The 23,115-nt window shown below is 44.0% G+C and overlaps 2 protein-coding genes across 5 annotated transcripts in view; both read right to left on the reverse strand.

The window, feature by feature from the left end:
* The window catches only part of HGF (hepatocyte growth factor), a 56,402-nt gene that overhangs the window by 16,784 nt on the left and 16,503 nt on the right, over positions 1 to 23,115 (reverse strand). For 3 of the 4 annotated variants that reach the window (XM_079993659.1, XM_079993658.1, XM_079993661.1), the window contains exons 4-8: positions 22,343 to 22,457; positions 19,404 to 19,546; positions 18,872 to 18,992; positions 11,900 to 12,018; positions 7,118 to 7,292 (exon numbers count right to left, since the gene is read on the reverse strand). In XM_079993659.1, coding sequence (XP_079849785.1) covers positions 7,118 to 7,292; positions 11,900 to 12,018; positions 18,872 to 18,992; positions 19,404 to 19,546; positions 22,343 to 22,457 — 673 coding nt within the window. The remainder of the gene's footprint in view (positions 1 to 7,117; positions 7,293 to 11,899; positions 12,019 to 18,871; positions 18,993 to 19,403; positions 19,547 to 22,342; positions 22,458 to 23,115) is intronic. The other variant, XM_079993660.1, reaches the window with a different exon arrangement.
* LOC307225667 (uncharacterized protein) lies at positions 3,144 to 5,700 on the reverse strand. The gene is made up of 2 exons (XM_079993737.1): positions 4,399 to 5,700; positions 3,144 to 3,497 (listed from the first exon to the last, which is right to left on the reverse strand). The coding sequence occupies exons 1-2, from the start codon at positions 5,266 to 5,268 to the stop codon at positions 3,459 to 3,461; spliced, it is 909 nt and encodes a 302-aa protein (XP_079849863.1). The 5' UTR covers positions 5,269 to 5,700; the 3' UTR covers positions 3,144 to 3,458.

The following is a 23,115-nucleotide window of genomic DNA, read 5'->3' on the forward strand; positions in this document are numbered from 1 at the left end:
CTTTCTGGGACAAATCCATTTCAACTGATTCCAGCTAGATAAGCTGCAAAATTACTTCAAACTGTTTTTCTATCCCAGTGCACAGCTAGATGGCGGCACCTATCAAATTCTGATGAATACTGTATTCCAAAAGATATTGAAATATGTCCCTTACAACAGCTCCCATTCATGTAACATTAACCAACAATCCTGGATTATTAGAACACCATTAGCCTAATAAGGATGGTTCTCCAGCAACTATATATGCTTCATTGCACTAGTGTTGCTAGTGCCAATAAGTTCTTTCTCAGCTGGAAAATGGAAGCTGAGCTGCAAAAGTAGGTTTCTGAATGGTGCATGAACATGGTGCTCCAAGGGAGAAACCATGTGAGTGTTGCACAGCACTTATACCATGCCATTCACATCACAGGATCAGTAAATGTCTCAGAAGTGTGCAGGTGGCACAAAGGAGGGATGCTTCATTCTGCATGCATCCTGGAAAAGAAACAGCAGCAAGGGTAAGCAAAATAACTTTTTTGCTGAGTGCTCTTGGTCACAGTTCCCCAAACATTCAGAGTCACGATGTAAAAAGAGCTGCTTCAACAAGAAATATGTATTTTTAATATTGAGAGTACTAGAAGCAGGGCCTGCCCAAGACATTTTGGCACCTGAGGTGCTCCCCTGCCCACCAGGGAAGGAGGAGGGAGGGAGGGAGGGAAGCGCTCCATCAGGAACAAGCAGTGGGTGGAGAAAGATTGGCATCAAGATCTGCTGCCCCACTGGATCCTGCCATCTGAGGTGGTTGCCTCACCTGGCCTCATTTGTGGGCCATTGAAATATACTCAGAGTCGCAAAGTGATTTCATGCTCTTTATTCAGCTCATAGTGGTGAGGAGGAATGAATGAAAGTCCCCTCAAGGTATCTGCTTTATATACATTATTTACACAATGGGCTGAACATGATTGGCTAATTCCGGAATTCTACTGTAAGCCAATCAGGTTGTGCATTCACTTCTATCTGGAGCATGATTGGGTAGTTCCTGCCAACCAATCATACTGCTGCATTGTTCTAGGACCAATCAGACTGCTGCATTCTGAATCCTATTGTTCTAGGACCAATCAGGCTGCTGCCTTTTGGATCCTATTGTTCTAGGGCCAATCAGACTGCTGCAGTTTGGATCCTATTCAACCCAGTACATAACACCCCTCCCCTCTAAGTTCCAGTCCTGCCCGGGAGGTCGCATTCATAGTCCTCAAGGTACGCTGGCGGCCTACGTGTGCGTTGCGGCCTGGGGTGTTCCCTGGTCCGGGGTTCAGGTTCTGGCTCGTGTTCCAAGGATGCTGGCTGTGATGGGGCTGTTTGGTCTGGCGCAACCGGCTCACTCAGTCGTGGTTCTGGTTCCGGTGTCCTTTCGGCCTCGCAGGTCCTCTCTGTATTTACTGATTCTGCCTCTCCTGCTGGCCCCTCGTGCTCTATGGGCCTCACTGCCCCTCTGTTCCCTTGGGACTCCTCTGCCCTTTCCTCCTCCTGGTTTTCTCCTGGGAATCGTCGCCGTATCTGGTCGCAGTGGCGGCGCCAGCATTGCCCCCCATCCGTTAGCACCTCATACGACACGGGGCCAGTGACCCTGGTGACTGTGGCGGGTACCCATGCTGGGCCTGCCCCAAAATTCTTTGCGTACACTGGGTCCTGAGCCTCGAAGGTCCGGGGGTTCTTGCCTTCCCCCACCACTGCCTCATCCTGAGCTCTATCGGGGTGAAGGCGGTCCAATCTGATTGCAAGGCGCCGACCCATTAGTAGTTCAGCGGGGCTCCGGCCAGTCGTTGAGCTGGGGGTGCTGTGCTGTGCTAGAAGGAATGTGGCAAGGCGGTACTCCCAATCCCCTTGTGTCATACGGCGAAGGGTGTCCTTGGTGGTCCGCACCATGCGTTCTGCTTGGCCATTGGTGGCAGGGTGGAATGGCGCCGAACGGATGTGGCGGATGGCGTTCTGCGTTGTGAAGGTTTGGAATTCTCCTGACGTAAATGCAGTCCCGTTGTCTGAGACGAGAGTGTCAGGGAGCCCGTGGGTTGCAAACAGCCTGCGTAGTACCCGGATGGCTGCGGACGTAGAAGTGGACGGTACCAGTGCGACTTCCAGCCATTTGGTGTAGGAGTCCACCACTATGAAGAATGTTTTCCCCTGAAAGGGGCCAGCGAAGTCCACATGCAGGCGTGACCATGGTGCTCGGGCGGACTCCCAGGACTGGACTGGGGCCCTTGGGGGATCTGGGCGGGATTCTTGGCAGGCCTGGCAGTGTTTGACCCAGGCCTCTATCTCTCCGTCGATCCCCGGCCACCACACATAACTCCTGGCAAGGGCCTTCATTCTTACTACCCCTGGGTGTGTCTCGTGTAGGGCTGTGAGGACCCTTTTGCGGAGGGGCTGGGGAACAACGACCCTGCTTCCCCATAACAGGCACCCCTTGTGGGCTGACAGTTCATGTTTGCGGGTTGTGTAGCCGGCGAATTCTGGCCCGGGGCTGCTGCTGGGCCATCCCCTCCACACCCAGTCCAGGACCCGGGAGATGACCCTATCTTTCTTGGAATGGTGTGCAACTTCTTGTGCCTGAATGGGGCGGTCAGGAAGCAGCTCCAGGCTCATAACCTCTTGTGCAGGTGCTGGGTCGGGGCCTGTTTCCGGTAGTGGTAGCCTGCTGAGGGCGTCCGCATGGCCCATCGCCTTCCCCGGACGGTGAATCAGTGCATACTGGTAGCTGGCAAGGAAAATTGACCACCTGAGGACGCGAGGAGACAGCACTTGGGGGGTCTGCTTTTCAGGGGCAAACAAGCCAAGCAACGGCTTGTGGTCAGTCACCACGGTGAAGGGCCGCCCGTACAAGAAATCATGGAATTTTTTTACTCCCTTCACGATTGCCAGACCCTCCTTGTCGATTTGCGAGTAGTTCCGCTCGGTTGCGTTGAGTGTCTGGGAAAAGTATGCCACTGGTACCTCTCTTCCATCCGGGAGTTGGTGTCCCAGGACAGCGCCAATTCCATAGGGCGAGGCGTCGCATGCTAGCACCACCGGCAGCCTCTCGTCGAAGTGTGCCAAGACCGAGTTTGAGACAAGCAAGTCCTTGACTGCCTGGAATGCGGCCTCCTGGCGCTGGCCCCACACCCAAGGGGCCCGCTTGTCCAGGAGTCTGTGTAGGGGCTCCGCTACCGCCGCCTTGTGGGGAAGGAAGGAATGGTAAAAGTTCAATAGTCCCAAGAAGGCCTGAAGTTCAGTCTTGTTCTTGGGCGCTGGGGCATCACAAATGGCCCGTACCTTGTCCCCAGTCGGGTGGACCCCTTCTGCGTCCACCATAAATCCAAGAAAGTCCACCTGAGGCACTCCTAGTAGACATTTTTCCCGCTTCACCTTGAGACCCGCCGTCTGGAAACGGTGCAGAACGGTGCGGAGGCGGTCCTCAAACTCCTCTGGTGTGGGCCCGGCAATCAACACATCATCGAAGAAGGGGGTGACGCCAGGAATCCCTTTAAGTAGAGAGTCCATTAGATTCTGGAATATGCCTGGTGCCACGCTGATACCGAATTGCAGCCGCTTTACCCTGAATGCTCCTCTGTGCGTCACAATCGTCTGTGCCTCTGCTGTGGCCTCATCTACTGGCAACTGTTGATATGCTTGGGCCAAGTCCAGCTTGCCAAAAATTTTCGACCCAGCCAGGGTGGCAAGAACATGGCTGACCACTGGCACTGGGTATGCATGGGCCGTAAGGACCTTGTTTATGGTACATTTGTAGTCTGCGCAGATGCGGACCGAACCATTAGGCTTGACGGGTGTGACAATTGGGGTTTCCCAGGGGGCATTAGGCACCGGCTCCAGCACTCCTTGCTCCACAAGCCGGTCCAATTCCTCGTCTATACGGGGTTTCAGGGCAAACGGGACCCGGCGGGCCTTGAGCCTGACCGGTCGTACTGCGGGGTCAAGCTGTAGAGCAATTGGGGGGCCCGTATACTGTCCCAATTTCCCATCAAAAACCCCCGGAAATTCCTTGCATATGGCGTCCACGTCCACTTGTAAGCTAGTGTGGTTCACCCCGGTGACGGCTAGCCCCAGTGGTCCAAACCATGCCAATCCCAGTAAGCTAATGTAGGGGCCCTTGACCACCAGCAATTCCAGTTGCCGCGTCCGCCCTCGGTATTGCACCCTGAAGGTCCCCACCCCCATTGTGGGGACCTTACGTTTCTGGAAGTCCCGGAGGGTGAATGGGGCCGGCCTGAGTTTGGGACCCCCAGTAGGACACAGTTTCCTTAAGGTCCTTGCCGAGATTATGGATAGAGTTGAACCCGTGTCAAGCTCCATGCGGCATGGGGCCCCCTCTATCTGTACGTCAACATAAATTTTCTCTACGTTGGGGTGGGGCAACTGGTATACCTGGAAGTCCGTGAGCTCCGTCGAGTTGCCTTGGTGCGTTGGGCCCCGGGACCTGGGGCTCTTGGATTGGTCATCTGATGCCTGGCGTCGGGTGGGCCGAGCCCGACACACCCGGGCGATGTGTCCCGATTTTCTGCACTGCCTGCACTCTGCGTTGCGGAAACGGCAGGTCCTCCTCTCGTGACTTTCTCCGCAACTTGCGCAGTTCCCTCCTTCTCGTCGAGGCAGCTGTGGTATGTGGGCTGCTTGAGTGCGCTGCTGTACTCGGTGCACCTCCTCCCTGTTGGATCCTGAGTCGTCGGTGAGGTCTTCATGGTGGACCCTCGGTTGGGATGGCTGGCTCGGCCGTGCCTCTTGCGTCGACCTCTCGGCAGCTTCCGTTGCCAGGGCCTCCTCCAGAGCGACCTGGAACGTTAGGTCCTTCTTAGCGTAGAGGCGTCGTTGCAGCTTCTCATCCCTCAGGCCACCGACGAGGCGGTCACGAAGCATGTTCTCCAGCTCTGAGAAGTTGCAGAACCGGGCGGCTTGGCGGAGAGAGGTCACAAACCCAGTTATGGTTTCCCCAGGGGCTTGCCGCTTTGCATAGAAGGCATTTCGACGAGCCACCACTGAGGGCTGTGGCGAAAAGTGCCCCTTCAGCTGTTCCATTATTGTTTTGTATGGAACAGTAGCAACGTCTTCAGGCGCAAGGAGAGCCCGGGCAATTTCAAATGTCTCCTCTCCGCAAACGCTGAAGAATATTGCCCTCTTCTTGGCGTCTTCTTCATCGGTGACCCCTTTGGCTTCTAGGAGGAAGGTGAAACGGGAGGCGTACGCTTCCCAGTCTCCGGATGCTGGGTTGAACGGTGAGAAGCTGCTGTCGGTTGCCATTCTGAGTTCCTTGTGTCCCGGAGCTGAAGCCTGGATACACGGTGCGAGGCAGCGGTGCGGCAGGTGGCGGTGCTGCGGTGCTGTGTGTGGCAGTCAGCTCAGCGGGATCCCACCTTCGTCGCCAGTGAAATATACTCAGAGTCGCAAAGTGATTTCATGCTCTTTATTCAGCTCATAGTGGTGAGGAGGAATGAATGAAAGTCCCCTCAAGGTATCTGCTTTATATACATTATTTACACAATGGGCTGAACATGATTGGCTAATTCCGGAATTCTACTGTAAGCCAATCAGGTTGTGGATTCACTTCTATCTGGAGCATGATTGGGTAGTTCCTGCCAACCAATCATACTGCTGCATTGTTCTAGGACCAATCAGACTGCTGCATTCTGAATCCTATTGTTCTAGGACCAATCAGGCTGCTGCCTTTTGGATCCTATTGTTCTAGGGCCAATCAGACTGCTGCAGTTTGGATCCTATTCAACCCAGTACATAACAGCCATCATCTTTCCATCCTAGAAAGGCCTCCCGAACCCTTTTCCTCAGATTCCCTTACAGTCTGGAACCACCACTGAGTCAGCCTTCCAATTCTAGCAGAAAGACACTCTTGGGAGCAAAACCAAGCACTGTGCACCTCTGTCTGAACTTGTGTGCATTCATTACCCAATCCTTTTATTGTCGATGCAAAAGCTGGTCCTTCAAGAAGGGGCTAAGGGGGAAGAAACTATATGTTATCCTGCATATTTTCAGACATTAAAGTCTACACTAGCATGAATATAAAATAGAGCATTTCCAGATGGAAAGTTCTGAATTTTTAGTGATTTTTAGTAAAAGTAAAGCACTGGTAACAACAATCATACTGGACACCCATTCACCCTGCATTGAAAAACAAGCACACTCTCACAAAACCGTAGCATATTATCAAGTCAGGATAACTTACCCTCAAACAAGATTCTTGTCATCAAGCTGCTACTGTGGCGAAGGTTTCTGACAGGTGACTGAAGCCTTTCATAGGACACAGACAGCCAATTTAAGAGCTGAAGAATGAGCAGCTACAAGGGATCATGGTTCCACACAACCAGAGCTTCTATAAGCAGCAGGAATCCTAATTAGGAGGGGAAGAATTGATGCTGGGGCGTGCATCATTTCAACTAGTTCACCTGTAGATGTATTAGATTCCCTAGAAGGGAGAAGGGAACTTTCAGACAACTGGGAAATGGGGGGGGGGTGTTGTGGGGGGAGCAGTGGCTTCTTAAAAATATCAGAGAGTTGAGAAGGTAGGAAGTTTTAGTGTTCAAGGTAAGATAAAGCCATGTTGCAGAAAAAACCCTGAGTGACAGTTTAACACCTCTCCCAACTAGTCCAAAACCTGTGACTAATTCACTTTTTTACCATCTTTCTTACTGGAAATGTTGGTGTGCCTCCATCACACCAGTATACATAGTCCATGTGCACACACATAAAACCACCACACTACAGTTTGCCAGGTACACTGTGAGAAGCTGGTACTAGACACCATCAGGCACTATGAATACACCACAACTTATGCGCCAGTTTTGCAGGCCAAAAAAAAAGGCTCTGAAGATTCCCACATTGGATTGTTCATGGATCCATGAAATGAGTCCACCAAACATGGAGCAGTTATATAAATCAGATTCAGGTGAGTTGTCCCAAAAGCAACACTTCAGAAACATAGCTACGATTCCTAGATAGTGTTTGACATGACAGTAAAGTATGTTTTATATCACACTCTACAAGTCACATGAGTATTTATTGGGTTGAAGATTAATAATGATTCTGCAAGTCATAATCACTGCCATTAAAATGGTGACACCCATGAGGCCCTACTCACTTGCATTTATAGTTCTGTGATGTGAAGTTGTGTTGATGAGGAGTCTGAGAGTCCCAAGGCTGACATTCAATGCCACTCCATATGGTGCTTATAGTTCCACGGTACCCGTCTCCTTGACCTCTGATGCATTCTCTCGTCTCAGCTGCTGCTGAAGAGCTGTCCACAACATTCTGAGCTAGAAAGATAGACATGGTTGTTGCTTTCCTTCCTGCAAGTCAACCTGATGTAAGGGGAATGTTCTACAGTTCATCCTTTGATTCCTGCAGACCACTTAAAAGATACATTGGGTCCTAGGAAACAAGGCAACCCCTTAGGCGGCAATCTTATGCATATTTATGTGGGAGAGCTGGACCATAAAGAAGGCTGATGACCAAAGAATTGATGCTTTTGAACTATGGTGCTGGAGGAGACTCTTGAGAGTCCCATGGACTGCAAGAAGATCAAACCTATCCATTCTTAAGGAAATCAGCCCTGAGTGCTCACTGGAAGGGCAGATCCTGAAGCTGAGGCTCTAATGCTTTGGCCACCTCATGAGAAGAGAAGACTCTCTGGAAAAGACCCTGATGTTGGGAAAGATTGAGGGCACAAGGAGAAGGGGACGACAGAGGACGAGATGGTGGAACAGTGTTCTCGAAGCTACCAGAATGAGTTTGACCAAACTGCGGGAGGCAGTGGATGACGGGAGTGCCTGGCGTGCTCTGGTCCATGGGGTCACAATGTGTCGTACATGACTAAACAACTAAACAACAAGCCCAAGTGAACATTGTGAGACTTACTCTGAATAGGGATGGGAAAATATTGCACATTTCTCATTTTTCAGATCTTAAGTTCAGTCTTTCCTCATCAATTTGTGATTTTTTAAAAAAGAAAGTCTCCATGAAAATTCAGTAACATTTTAGTACAATTTTCTTCCAATACGAAAAATCAGCAAGGCCACCTCCCCCAATATAACGCACCTGTGTAAGCTATTTTCACTAATACATGCATATATATGCACAACCATTTTTGTATACATTACTTGGCTGGATAATTACAACTTGGAGAAGTGTGAATTTAGATGGAGGTTAGTCCACACAGGACTTCACAGAAATTAAATTCCTCAAGCATTATGAATCTTAGCTAATAGCTACTTCTACATTAGGCTAGCACTGAATTCCAAAGAACTGAATGCCATCAGTTCAAATGTTGAATTGCTTTGCATGAGAAAGACTTTTATCTGCTGTGATTCTGTGACTGTTTTAAGATTTTGTTCTGCAACACAGTAATGTATTTCATTTCCAATGTTTTTCCTATTAATACAGTGGTACCTTGGTTTACGATCGTAATCCGTTTCGGAAGTCTGTTCTTAAACCAAAGTGTTCTTAAACCAAGGTGTGCTTTCCCATAGCAGTGGGGACTCAATTTACAAATGGAACACACTCAACAGGAAGCAAAACATGTTCTTATTCCAAGGCAATGTTCACAAACCAAAAAACCTACTTCCAGGTTTGCAGCGTTCTTAATCCAAGTTGTTCATAAATGAAGATGTTCTTAAACCAAGGTACCACTGTACTTCTATTTGGACATAAGCAGGAACACCACTAAACACCAGGTTTCTGTCTGCTAGATTGCAGTTTCCCAGAATGCAATTCACAGTGCCTTTCTCTCCCTGTGCCTGCGCAACATCATGCTTCCCAAAGAGCAGAATACTAGGAATCCTTGTAAAGGCACTGTGTTTATGCACCCTGGCCTGAATTACCCATAGCTCAAACTTTATAAAGTCAATAAGATTTTGTGGGTTCACATCTGCTTGCACAATTAGGGTCTACTGTCTAACCTGGAATATAGATTAGTTTTTAAATGTAAAGTCTGCTGGTAAATACAAAGGTAATTCTTCAAGAGGCATCTTTTGTTGTTGTAACCTCAGTCATATAAACATGTACAAGACGAAATCTATTATAAACCCATCTAGCTACTTAAATCCCTGGTTCCACTTCAGTCAAAAGAGTATTTGCACATGGAAAATTAAACACACAAATCAGTGTTTTGGCATCCTAGATTTGTTCTATGTAGATCACGCACAATTATGGATTAATGCAAAAGTATCTGATTTTTAAAATGAATACATTCCTACATTTAATATTCTAATGGCTTTATTAAGCTAATATTTGTGCACTTTAAAGAGTGGCTGTGCTTCTGTAAATCTGATATCAAATTCTCCCTAGAGTAATATGTTTGGAAAGCCAACAAGTTTCTCTGTCTCAAGACCTTTTGCAGATGACTCTGCAAGCTGCTCTCAGTCTGGCGTGGTCTGTTTTGAACAGAATTCTGGAAAATGGTAGCTCCTCAAATGAGTCACTCAGGCAGGCAGGCAGGCACAAGGCTTATTTTTACTACTTACAAATTTGTGATAACTGGAAATGTTTATGGAACTGAGGCCACATCAGGAACATAATTAGAGATATAAGGGAATGAATTTGCGACCTTATTCATGCAAAGTAAAACATGGGAAGTGAGTGCAAAGCATGTGCTGTACCACTAAGCTAATGGATTCTCTCTGTATCTAACATTATTTATTCCTGACTCCTAGAATACTAATGGTCATCACTGAGAGTATACCATTTGCAAAAGCAAATTTGCCTTTAACAGAAGTGTATGACAATCTGTGATGTTTTTGCAGCAAAGTGATTAGTTACATCACATATTGTGTACTTTTGTAGAAATGTTAGGAAGGAGCTGTAACATAGAATGAATACATCAGAAAAACCAAACGTTACTGCAGAGAAAAATATCAAACTACTCCTTAAGGAAACTGCAATAATGCAATTCAAGGACATTCAAACTCCTACTGGGGCATCAATATTTTCTTGTGCGGCAGGTTGTACATTTCCATTGCATTCTTTTTTTATGATCACATTGGTTCAGAGTCATTTCCTGACAAAGTGGTTCAGAGTCATTTCCTGATGTGAGCCACTTGCAAAAAAAGGCCCTGTTACCTACAGCTTGTGAATTGCAAATTCATGTAGGAACAGAAAAGACAGAATAATTCCCCTTAAGATTCTTAGGATTCCACAAGTAAATCAGTATATTTTAAAATGGCAAAGTTCTTCTACTGGTTGTACACGATTCCTATCTTGCATTTCCAGTGCTTTTTTCTGTGGGTACGCAGGTGTATGCATACCCCTAAACATTTTGTGAATCTAAGTTTGGCCTCCTTGAAGGACAGTATTTCAATATGAGTAAGAAAATGAGCCAAGCTGACCAAGCTGCGGGGGGCAGTGGAGGACAGGAGTGCCTGGCGTTCTCTGGTCCATGGGGTCACGAAGAGTCGGACACGACTAAACGACTAAACAACAACAACAACAACAAGAAAATGAGAGGACCCCTGAAGGGGGAAAAAGCACTGTGTATATCTCTCTACACTATTTCTGCACTCTGGCGAACGAGTGCACACCTGCACCCAAGGTAAAACAGGACAAAGGAAGCCTGAGAAACCCCAAGCATGCAGGTCATCTCCCCAGGGAAGCCCACCTGGTGTCAACTTTGTTAATGTTCCAGCACCACGAAGACATTTTTGTTTCCCCAGGCATTCAGGCAGCACCAGTGATTGGATGTTTTTATCCTCACTGTGTTTATCTGTTTTTATTATTGTATTTTTATTCTCATTTTAAATCACTTTGGAACTTTTTGTTGTGGGCAGCAATATATAAATTTAATAAACCTAAACCTGTCGTTCAAACTATTTATTTAAAATACTAGAAAACTGGTTTTCCTATATGAGATTCATGAGCAAATAGATTACCACTCCAAGAAAAGGTAAAATGCTCTTTAGCATTTTCAGGCTCACGGAAGAGAGAAGCAGCCTCAAAATGTTTGGAACATGCCAAGTCTAAGCAAGATCGGGTCTTTGATCAGTTTAGTTTGGACGTCAAACATTCAGGTAGCATGAAGTCCAGATGGCAATAAATGCACCAGATGTTTGTATTCTCAGGAGAGATTTTTCAGCAGTTTAGTATGCTAATTGCTAACATAAAAGTAAAAACTGCTAGACAGTCACTTCTGAGATATTATTTGTTACCTTAAATAGCAAGGTCTCATACATATTGCATTGCTTAAGTGGATTGCAGGGAAAGATAAAGGATTTGCTAGATGTATGCTGAAGCGGATCTCTTATCTTTTCCCACACCAATAAGAACTCTGACCTCAGGAGACCTGCAGCAGCATTGATCTAATATAGTTGTTTTTAAACTGGGTTTTCAAGAACTGTGGGGCAACACAGGAGCTTCAGAGTGTGCTTAGAGGGAAGATAGATATTGTCTACCACTACAACCTTCAATACAATGCTTCAGAGGGTGCTTGGGCATTTTCTAGGTCTCATCTGTACATGCACCTTTGCTTGTGCCCAGGCAAACTCTGTCTCATAAATTCTGAGCTGTTACCCTTAAAATCTGCTTTCAAGACTAATTGTATTATTAGGCCTGCAGCTTCCAGGGAAATTTATGCATGTGGAGAGGGATTGATGGAGCCTGTGTGATCTGAGGGCAAGGCCAGAAATGTAGCACCCACGCCCCAGAAATTGCATGAGGAGTCTTTTACACATAAAATGCAGCAAGAGGGCTGGGGAGAGCATATTAGGCAAGAGAACAGGGGAACGACCAAACAATGCAGGGGATCCTTGTTATAAGCAACAGGACTGAAGCCTACAGAAAATATAACAGGGTTGCCACGCAGTGAAGAGACAATCTCAGATAGCCTAGATTAAGGAAAGGGGAAAGTCACAATAAACATTTGCATTAAACTCACCACACGTTTTAATTGTGCAAAACTCCCAGGGGGTGTTTGGGTCAAGAGTGTAGCACCACGGCCTCGGCTTATTATCTGGATTGCGGCAGTAATTATCATCAAGCCCTTTGTCAGGGTATCTGCAAAGCACACCGACAAGCACGTCAACCAAGTCAGCCTGGCAAGGCTACACAGGCACACAAGATGCAGCCCAAATGACCTCCAGCCTGATAGGGTTCTGAGGCAGTTGGGGCAAACAGGAACCCTAACATGTGGAGTGCCAAATACCTACAGATGTGGGAGGGGGAGTTGCCATCAAAAAGCAGTCAGCAGCTGTAATATCTGGAGGAGAACAGTTTTGATATGCTGCAGGGCATCCAACAGGGTCACTCTGCTAATTGGGAAACCTCCCATTAGTGTCTGGCTTGACACGATACCTTTACTCCCTATCTTCAAATGGCCCAATTAAATGTGGACAATATAAACACTTCCTGGCATGCCAGACTCATTAAGGAAATGGGTTCAACAGTCCTGGGTTCAAACTGGAAGCTATTTTCAATAAACTTTGTGCTAATGATAGCTCTATTTTTAGAAGTCTGCTTATTCTGAGGCCATGCCCTCATTTCCAGGACTGCAAGGAGGAAAAATGCAGTTTTCCTCTGCCCTCCTTTATCTTGTCAATATTTTTTTCTCCTTTTAATTATTTCCATACCCTTTGTCCTGGAATTACTGAAAGAAGTGAAGGGGGTAATTGAGACAACTGTCAGTTTCTTGAATGAATAGCATTTGCTTATTCTTTGAGAAATAATTGTTTATATTACATTTATTATACATGGTATGTATAATAAAGTAAAAACCTTTATGTTTAAGTTTATGTTTATGTTTATGAAAGTAAAGTTCTTTTGAATATTAAAAGTCTGGACACTTTATAGTCTTTACAAAGAAGCTGTCAATCACCTGGAAGAGTTATTTAGCTTCCTAGCTGTAAGCTACTCTGCTACTTTGCATATCATCAAAATTTATTTTGATGCTTACTTGATACTTGGACTCAGCCTCTGAGTAAATCTAGACAAGGTCTAGCTGTAACAGAGTAGCAGCTTTCTAAAAGGTAGTAAAATTTCTTCTCTCTTTTCTCTCTCTCTCTCTCTCTCTCTCTCTCTCCAATTACATTTAACGCTCTCCATCAGTGCTTGTTATTTCTATGGATTCCAGGCAATTGTTATTAACAATAGATAGAAAGGCTCTTCCCAGGCATTTCTCAGCTTTAATGGGTCATTAATTTCATGCTTCCCCCTTACTTTACAACTTAACCTGCTATTTAGGTGGCCACTATAATAAGTTAGTAATGCGAGTATAATTGACACTTCCATTTAGTGACTGAAATTTAAAACGTATGCTGCTAATCAAGGCCAAGCTGCATATCCCAAACTCTGGACCTCCAGGGGAAACATTTAAAGGCAATTGCTCTATCATCTACGTGAATTATTTTATTAGACTACACAGCATGTGCTTTTGTTTACATTCCCTGGAGTTGCCATTTCAGAGGAGAATTGCAGACAGAACTGAAAACATTGGTCTCGGTCAATCAAAAAACACCATGTACTGATGAAACCTCTACCACTATAACACCAAATATCTGTGGAAATGAATCTAGGTTGTATCCAACTAAGACATACCCAGAGCTGAAATAAGAAAGTTATATTAGAAGTACTGACGATGCCATAGCAAGAGTTAAGACTGGGCATGTTTTTGGTGGGCTGGGGGCCGGAAACCCTGAGATTTTAAATAGGTAGTTGCAGTCTCCCAGTTTCACATACTCAAGTTCCTGTTGGCTTTTGTTTTTGTTGTTTTAATAAGAGTTTATGCAAAAGATATTCCAGAAGGACAACAGAATCTTATGCAACTCATCACTTTGCAGAGTTTTGATTTTTTTTAAAAAACGGGGGTCCCTAATTTCATCATATTGACATTTTGCTATTTATAGCAACTCTATAGGATCCTGTGCTATATGTCAATTGTTTACAATTAAGCTGTAGTGGCCTAGAGCTACAAAACAATGACATGTGGTTGATCTGCTGCTATACTGTGTCTTCCCACAACACACACTCAAGGGGGTGGTTTGGGGTTCCCCAGTAGTGTTAAAAAGCAATGGCACAATTACTTCTAAGCCTGATTTCTCCAGACCCGCTGGCTGTTGGCACAGCCTTTCTAGTCAGCAGGGAGCAGGCAGAACTATGCTAAATTCTACTCTTTAAATTTATCAGCTGCAGAATGATGTAGAGAAATGTAGGAAGCCTGTGGTTTATTGCTTTAGAAAACTCTTGAACTCCCATCACCACTATCAAGACCCAATGTGCAGTAACTGGCTTCTTTTCTGCTCCTCTGCTGTTGCTTCACCTCCCAGTTTCAGCTTCCTTTTGCTGGTACTGTACAGAAATTTGTATCAATACAAGCAGCAGTGTGCTGTCTCAGGTCTGACTGGGTGTTACATACACTCATGTAGGTCTTCAATCCTGGTGACTCCATCAATGCACTTGGAGTTCCCACCTGCAATGCACAAGCCAGGTGGGCTGACAGAGACATATTCCAAGGGCTGCAATGCAATGCTCTCAATGCCTGCTTTCCAAACATTTTCCTGTGAATTTTGCTCTCAGTCTGATAAAATCAATACACCAACATAATATCCAATCTTTTGGGTGTATAGTATAGCAATGAAACTCCCCTATTAGTCTTCTCATCACTTGACCATGGCATCCTTCTGGACCGCCTAGGTGGGTTGGGAGCTGGGGGCACTGTTATGCAGTGGTTTGGCTCCTTCCTCCTGGTCCGTCTCCAAAAAGTGGGGGGGGGGTGAGTGTTCAGACCCCTGTGCACTCACTTGTGGGGTACCTCAGGGCTCTGTCCTCTCCCCCATGTTTTTCAACATCTATATGAAGCCACTGGGAGAGACCATCAGAGGGTTTGGGTAACTATTACCCAACTAATCCAGAATGCGGAAGCTAGACAGATGACTGGGAGCAGCCACTGGGACCACATAATACTGGTCCTGAAAGACCTACATTGGCTCCCAGCACATTTCAAGCACAATTCAAATGTTGGTGCTGACCTTTAAAACCCTAAACCAGTGTTTCCCAACCTTGTGCCTCCAGCTGTTTTTGGACTACAATTCCCATCATCCCTTGCCACTGGTCTTGCTAGTCAGGAATGATGGGAGTTGTAGTTCAAAAACAGCTGGAGGCACAAGGTTGGGAAACACTGCCCTAAACAACCTCAACCCTGTACACCTGAAGGAATGAGAAGCTTAGATCTCCATAACCTAAAGGTGAAGGACCCCTGACAATTAAGTCCAGTAGTGAACAACTCTGGGGTTGCTGCGCTCATCTTGCTTTACTGTCCGAGGGAGCCGACATTTGTCCACACACAGTTTTTCCGGGTCATGTGGTCAGCATTACTAAGCTGCTTCTGGCAAAACTAAAGCAGTGCATGGAGATGCCGTTGGCCTTCCCGCCAAAGCAGTACCTATTTATCTACTTGCACTGTGATGTGCTTCTGAACTGCTAGGTTATCACCTGATAAAAAAACATCATGGACAGGACCCCGAATTTAGAACTATCACAAAGAACAAACACACAAGGCTGGCCCAGGCCAAGTGTCCTTCCTCTCTCCTGTCACAAGGGAAATGTGTTATGTGATATTATCATGTTGCACACTTCCTTGTGGCCATCTGTTTATTAATTTAATAAATATATATGCTGCTTTTCAAGAAAAATCTGTGCCAAAGTGGTTTACAAGCCACATATAAAATAAAATTCAAACATCACAAAAACAGCATAACATTTCAAAATCTTACAAAAATCAAGAGAACTGAGCCTAATCCAGTTTTTCTCAACCTGTGGGTCCCCAGATGTTATTGAACTACAACTCCCATCACCCCTAGCTAGCAAGGCCAGGGCTCAGGGATGATGGGAGTTGTAGTCCAACAACATCTGGGGACCCACAGGTTGAGAACCGCTGTGTTCCAATGTGATATACAAACTTTCATTATCAGCTAAAAATGGGGAAGCTCTGCAACTCAGTTCAAGTTAGCTGCTAATGACAGTGGTAAAGAAATAAGACTTTTCACAGTCACGCACAGCAGCAGTATCGAAAGCCCGCAATGTAAATACACCACATCATGCATTTCCATTAAGACATGTTATTTGCACCATCACCTACACCTAGCAAACAATTTCTGCCTGATTCAGGAATCAGGCATGAGATAAAATGTGGGGCCGGTTGCAGGCCACCGTTCCTGTAGTTAATGAACAAGTGTTCCAATACTGTTAGCAACTGGTTTCTAAGTAGATTACAGTGAAAAAAATATCACTTGTTATGCAAGTGGAGCGCAAAATGAGTTAATGACCATTCCAAGGTCACAAACAATGTCTATGGAAGGAGGACATGGAACCGAATACCAATTCCCTTATTTCCAGCCGTATGATCACACAGCTCATTGCAATGGAAGCAAGAACAATGTTCGTAAACGCAAGCTGGTTAAAAGTAATTGTTATGATTAAAAGTCAATTCCAACGTGAGCTACAGTTTATGAAATCCTATCTACTGGACTCCAGTTAAAAGACAGCAGAATTAAGTAGCCTGTAGATAAGTCAACCGGGATGCTGGTGGCGCTGTGGGTTAAACCACAGAGCCTAGGACTTGCCAATCGGAAGGTCGGTGGTTCGAATCCCTGCAACGAGGTGAGCTCCCGTTGCTCGGTCCCTGATCCTGCCAACCTAGCAGTTCAAAAGCACGTCAAAGTGCAAGTAGATAAATAGGTACCGCTCTGGCGGGAAGGTAAACGGCGTTTCTGCGCGCTGCTCTGGTTCGCCAGAAGCAGCCGGGTCATGCTGGCCACATGACCCGGAAGCTGTACGCCAGCTCCCTCGGCCACTAAAGTAAGATGAGCGCCGCAACCCCAGAGTCAGTCATGACTGGACCTAATGGTCAGGGGTCCCTTTACCGTTACTAGATAAGTCAACTGCTCTCCATATACTGTATTTAAGCGCTACTTTACCACTTTAACAGCCACAGAAGATCCTGGCAACTATACTTTGCTAAGGATGCTGACCTCACAGAGCTACAACTCCCAGGATTCTCAATGTCTGTGAAAGTGAAATAATAGCGCTTCAAATGTATGGTGTGGGTGTGACCTCAACATTCAAAGGCAAAGAATTTTCTTATGCAATTCATATCAATGCAAATATATATCCTACACCATAGGACATATCTACACTGCAAATTAAAGTTTGATGTATACCAACTTAACTGCCATGGCTTTAACAGAATATTATTCACCTATTATTATTATTATTATTATTATTATTATTATTATATGTATTTTTTTCCATTAAGGATTCTAAGTCCCCCTCACAGATCTAATGTTCCAAGTGTTTACTGAAGAGAAAGAATAACTATTAAACTAGTTTACATCTACAGTGTAGATACCCCCCCCCCCCGGGACCATTCTGCATGGCCTAAATTACTCTATCAGCTCCTTTTGAAGGACTCTAAAGTACAGATCACACTGTATGCTTGGATAACAGCCTATAAGAACAATACTTTTTTAGTCTGCAGTGTCCTTGCATTGGCTCAGATTCACGTTTTTGGCATGAAGTACGGTAAATACTGCAACAACTTAAGTAACTGTCCAAAACCAAAACTCACAGCAATGAACATTGCCTTCAGCCAATGTTTTTTTGTCTGTGGGGTAGGGGGGATGGAAGATAAATATTAGATCACTATCAAATATTAGCAAAACAAAAACAAAACATTTATAGCTTTAATAGGCAAAGGATCAAAAATCTGAGAAGCTTAAAGGTTAAGTATTCTGGTAGAGATTTATGGAGGACAGTAAAGATTAAGCTCATAAATATTTTCAATTATTTAAGTCACTTTGATAACAAGCTATTTAAAGTTGGTTGGGGGTTTTTAGAGATATCTGTACCTGTGTGTGCATGGCCTCTCTTCTTTCACTCTCTCGTTCATTAAACCCTAGTTATGCTATTAAGATTACCTCATGCTTTTAATTAGAAGCTTTTATGAGCAAACATAAAAGTGAGTTACTTCTACTACTCAATCAATATGAAGTTTAACAATTTCCAATGCTATGTATTAAAATTAAAATTAATGTGGATTGTACATGATTTAATACATCATAGATTGTATAGGGTTTATGTTAAACAATTAACATTCAAATGAATGGAACACCACTGACATTGGTTTGACACATGGATTGGGTGATAGCTCCAACATCTACTCAAGTTGCAGGTAGCAATATTCCTACAGTCTACTTTTCAAAAGCAAGCAATGAAAAACTATGTCTGCTATAGAGGATTCACATACCCAGATAAAACTTTTTTCTGGGCCTAAATAAAAGTGCTGGCTTTCCATTCAAAGTGCTGGTTTTGACCTTTAAAGGCTTCATAGCTTGGGGGCAGCAGACCTATAGAATTGCCTAGATTCACATCCTATAAGACCTTTCACAACAACCCTTCTTAGGTGTCCCCATCATCTGGGCCATTTTAGTGGTGGTGCTCCAGTTATGGAATGCTATCCTCAGAGAGACTCACTTTACGCATACATTGTTATCATTCTGATGCCATTCTGAGCCATTCTTATTTTCTCACGCCCTTTCATTTCAGTTAGTTTCTTCTCTGCTGAAGGTTTTCATGCCATCTTTAGATTCTGCTATTTCTCCTTTCTCTGTGCTCTGCATTTTTTGTTTCCTTATTTTTAAGCTACCCTGGCAACTCATTGGAAGGACAAGACAAACACCATTCTAGTTACTAATTAAATGCATGAATGAAGGGTTGAAATCCAATTCATGACGGAAAACGGTGTGCATTGCAATGATTCCAATAGCCCACAGACAGCAACATTGCAGCAGTCTCAAAAAGACAGACAGGTTCCATTCACAATCTGTACTTCCTTAAAATAAATGAAGAGCATTTTTACTTCTCTGGACGAAATGGGTGCCTGTGTGGTCTCTGAAGGTCCCAGCGTTGACATTCCTTGCCAGTTTCTGTGTGGTCCATGGGGCCTCTATAGCTTTCGCCATGGCACGTCATGCATTCAGCTGAAAGTACAGAAAAGTGACTCTTTTCTAGGATAGTGACTTCAGCTCAACACCTCATTCCAATACTGCAGATAAAAGCATATGTCGACAAATAGCAACCCCCTGTTAGATTCACATGGTCTTCTATAAAATTAATTATGGTTTTTATCAATTTTTGCCTAATGTGAAATCTGAAGTAAGAATGGAGGTTTTTCTGTTGCCAAAACATCCAAGGACTTTCAAGAGTTTCCAAAAGGCAGCCTAGATTGTCAGAAAGTTTGAATCTTAAGCGTCAAGAAAACGTTGTCTAATAATTATCAGAATCTAAGCTGCACTCAAAAGACAGAAATTTGTGATGTGTCATATTTGTAAAATTAATTCTGCTTCTGCACAAAACTGAAATCAACTAATGGTTGACCTTCAGGGTGTTACCTTCTGAACAGAGGGGGATGTCACAGGGTTCATGACGCTTCGTTGGGCTGCTTGTAAAGCACCAGGGCCCGCCTTCCTCTCCTCGGGGATTGCGGCAGTAGTTTTCACGTAGATCTTTACCTCGATAGCTCGAAGGCAAAAAGCTAGTTTTAAAATGACAATCATTACAGTATAAGAGCATGCAAACTTTGTCACGAACCTTAATAATTAGTTTATCTGACTCCTATTTATTTATTTAATAAATGTTAACTGCCGGCTGACTTTCCTGCACGAGTTAAAAATAATACAGTACTTGAAAACTATACAGTAAAGCAGTAGAGAACAAAAATGTAGTCAGGCAAACAGCAGCAAAGAGCATCTGTGACCTAGAACTGTACCAGTTGGTTTTGCCGGTGCCAAATAATATCTTCCTCTGCAATTATTAATTAGACTCCCTAATTTTACACCCGAGTCTACTACTTTACATATGCTTATCATCCAGGCCAGGTATGGTATTAATTTATATTATACACCTGAGGACATTTAAGGGCAATTGTTGGCTAAAATAGGACAGTATGAACATATAACACCAGTTCTGCCTTGGCTGAACAGGTTACCAATTCATTTCCAGGCTCACTTCAAAGACCTGGTTTTGACCTATCATATGCAGCTCATATGCTAGAAACATCTCTTTTTTCTGGAGTAAAGAGAAGAGGTGCCTTTCTCATGTAGTCCCTATTTTTCCTTATTTCCTCTTCCATGCTATCAATCTTTCATAACCTCTTTGCTAAGGACAGCTTCAGGGAAGCTTTTCTGACAGAGAATTACATTCCATGTGTGTGTTTAACAATGGTATGCCCTTGTGTTTTACAGTATTATGGAAATTTCCTCCCCCACCTCTTTCATCAGAAAGTCCTAAGCTTGGGAAAGATAAGCATTAAATGCAAGCCAGCAACATTCAATCCGGATTGCCCTAAATATGTTATCATACAGCCTTTCATATAGAACAACAAAAAAATTCTTGTTACAGTTTTGGAGGATGAGATCCAATCCTGTCTACTAGCTTTCCAAAGTTCTGCTGGGACACAAGGGCCAGTTTTTGCTTGCCAGTGCTACATGGGCTTGGAAGCATAAAAGAATGTCACAAGCAAGCAGGGCTCACCATGAAGCATCACTTTGGCAGGCAACTAAAGGAGCCTCAGTGCTGCCTGAAAAATGTGTTCCCAAACTTAAATGTGCTGACAGTGTCTACATATTGAGCGTTGTTTGCCTGCACTTGTGTACATACCAAAGGTAATTATGTAGAAGTCACAGGTAAGTGTGCACTGGGTCCCACCTTTATCTAAACACAACAAATAAGCAAAAAGAGCAATTCTAGGGGAAGAACACTTCTAAAAAGTAGCTTGAAGTTGATCACCGTGATGCTCATCAACTCTATTGTACTAACTAGACAATTCCCAGATTTTTTAATTTTTGATTTTTTTTTGCAGAAAATGGCAATGAAATCTACTCTACAGAACCTTTTTATTACAGAAATTTACAACAAAATCTACTGGACAGAATTTTTCTGCCTTAAGAATCCTATATAAAAAAATATTTTGCCCATACAATGAAATCCAAAATAGGGAAACATCTGCTAAACCATGGACCCAGGTTCAGACAACACACTCAGCCAAACGGTGGCTTGTTCAGCACAATGCAGAGGTAAAATTGTGTTCCTGCCATGAGTGGGTGTGGATTTCACCACCACTACCTAGAAGAGACACAAGAAGAGACTTTTCCAAGGGAAAGGGGGTGACAGTCAAGGCAAGGTAACCACTCATGGGGAAGCAAACTGGGGCTAATAAGGTCACTCCACTCCTTTCCTCATCCTCAAAGCAGCCACAATCTCTTTTCTGAGCTCATTCACACTAAGCGATCATTTGACTTAGTGTTATGTGCAAACTGGGCTCCCAACTTTAGCCATGAATATTTTTAAAGCTGGAATGATCATGAAACCACTCTTTATGTGAAAGAATTTCAAAAGACTTCTCTTATCTGGCTTTTGCAATACTTGATTCTTTATGCATTTCCCAGGATATGTATTCTTCATGGAAAATGCCCAAGAACATTAATCTATGATCCTGATCTATTTTACATTGTCTGTTTATATTTCAGTGAATGGTCTCCAAATACAAGTATTCCAGATTTAGTACAATTTAACTTCCGTTTTCTCTCCTTACAATATGTTGGAATATCATACATCCAATAGCACAAATCTAGCCATCCCAGTGTAATAAATTATGGATTAACCTCAACATTTGGAGAGAAAATTCAAGATTCTCACAGTTTTCATTTATCATTAATGAAAATTAAGCACTTCCTCTGCTTTGAGGGCCCCATCCTGCCCTGTCCTCCATCCAGCACTGCTGTCTCAATGTACAGCACTTTTCAAGAACCACTTCAGCTTTTCTGATGTATATATGGAAATCATTCCAGTGTACACCTTAAAAATAAAATGATAATGCAACAAACTTGTGTTTCCCAATATGTACACCATACAGAGATCATCAGCAGTCTTAGATCTGCAGGTGCATTTGCTGTCAACTGCCCAGTTGTTCATATGACAGTCATCTTTCAATGTCTCAAGGGCTGTCACACAAAAGATGGAGCAAGCTTGTTTTCTCCTGCTCCGGAGGGGAGGACTCAAACCAATGGATTCAAGTTACAAGAAAGGAGATTCCGACTAACAACAGGAAAAACTTTCTGATGGGAAGAGCTGCCTGACAGTGGAAAAGTCTCCTTTGGAAGCTGGTGGACTCTTCTTCCTTGGGATTCCTGCACTGCAGGGGGTTGGACTAGATAACCCTTGGGGTCCCTTCCAATTCCACAATTTTATGATTCTATTATCAATGAAAGGAAAGGAAATTGGCAGGAGAAAGTTATGTAAGACTGGGTTCTTGTGATCTCATCAATCTTACCTGTGTTCATGAGGTATTGTGGAATTCCATGCCTGACACCGAATGCCACTTTTTGTGACTGATATGGTTCCCTTATAATTTGCTCCTTTACCGATGATACAATTTCTGACATAGTCTGTGGGAGATGAATCATAAAACAAAGCAGATAAATGGAAGACCTCACATTTTATTAGTGAATAAAAATGCATAGAAATTTAGCAAGTGTACTTTTATACTCACACATAATAAAGGTCAACTCATCTTGCTTTGTGCCAATTGTTCATGACTAGTACAATTTTTAAAAATCTAAAATTCCATACAATAATTTGTTAAATGTTTGGGCCAGTATCCAAAGAACTATGCAACTAATTCTGTGCACCAAGGGGGGCTCTGAGCTTCTGTTTCTCAAACAGCACCACCCCAGTGCCAAATGGCAAAGAGATGAGAGTCAGAATAGTTCAGAGAATGAGCCTGCTGTTCAAAGTAAACAACATCAAATCATTGGCCACTTACAAGTCCTTGGCCTTATCTATATTTATTCACTCTTTAAAACCTTTGTTGGGACATAAGAAAATGTTCTGTTTAGTTTCATTAATTTAATCCTGCAGCTAAATAAGGAGTTTTACTTGACTTTTTTCCTAGAACTGTTCTTTTCAGTTCCCCATCTGACCCTTGGAATGAAAATGGTTCCTCATCCCTGTATTAGAACTTCTATAAAGGGAGGGGGGTTCACAATAGCCAATGAGACGTTATACTAACTCACTCACTCAGGCAGGCTTTCTTGTCTATAATGT

Source organism: Podarcis cretensis (assembly GCF_951804945.1).
Source record: "Podarcis cretensis genome assembly, chromosome: 10".
Taxonomy (NCBI): Eukaryota; Metazoa; Chordata; class Lepidosauria; order Squamata; family Lacertidae; genus Podarcis; species Podarcis cretensis.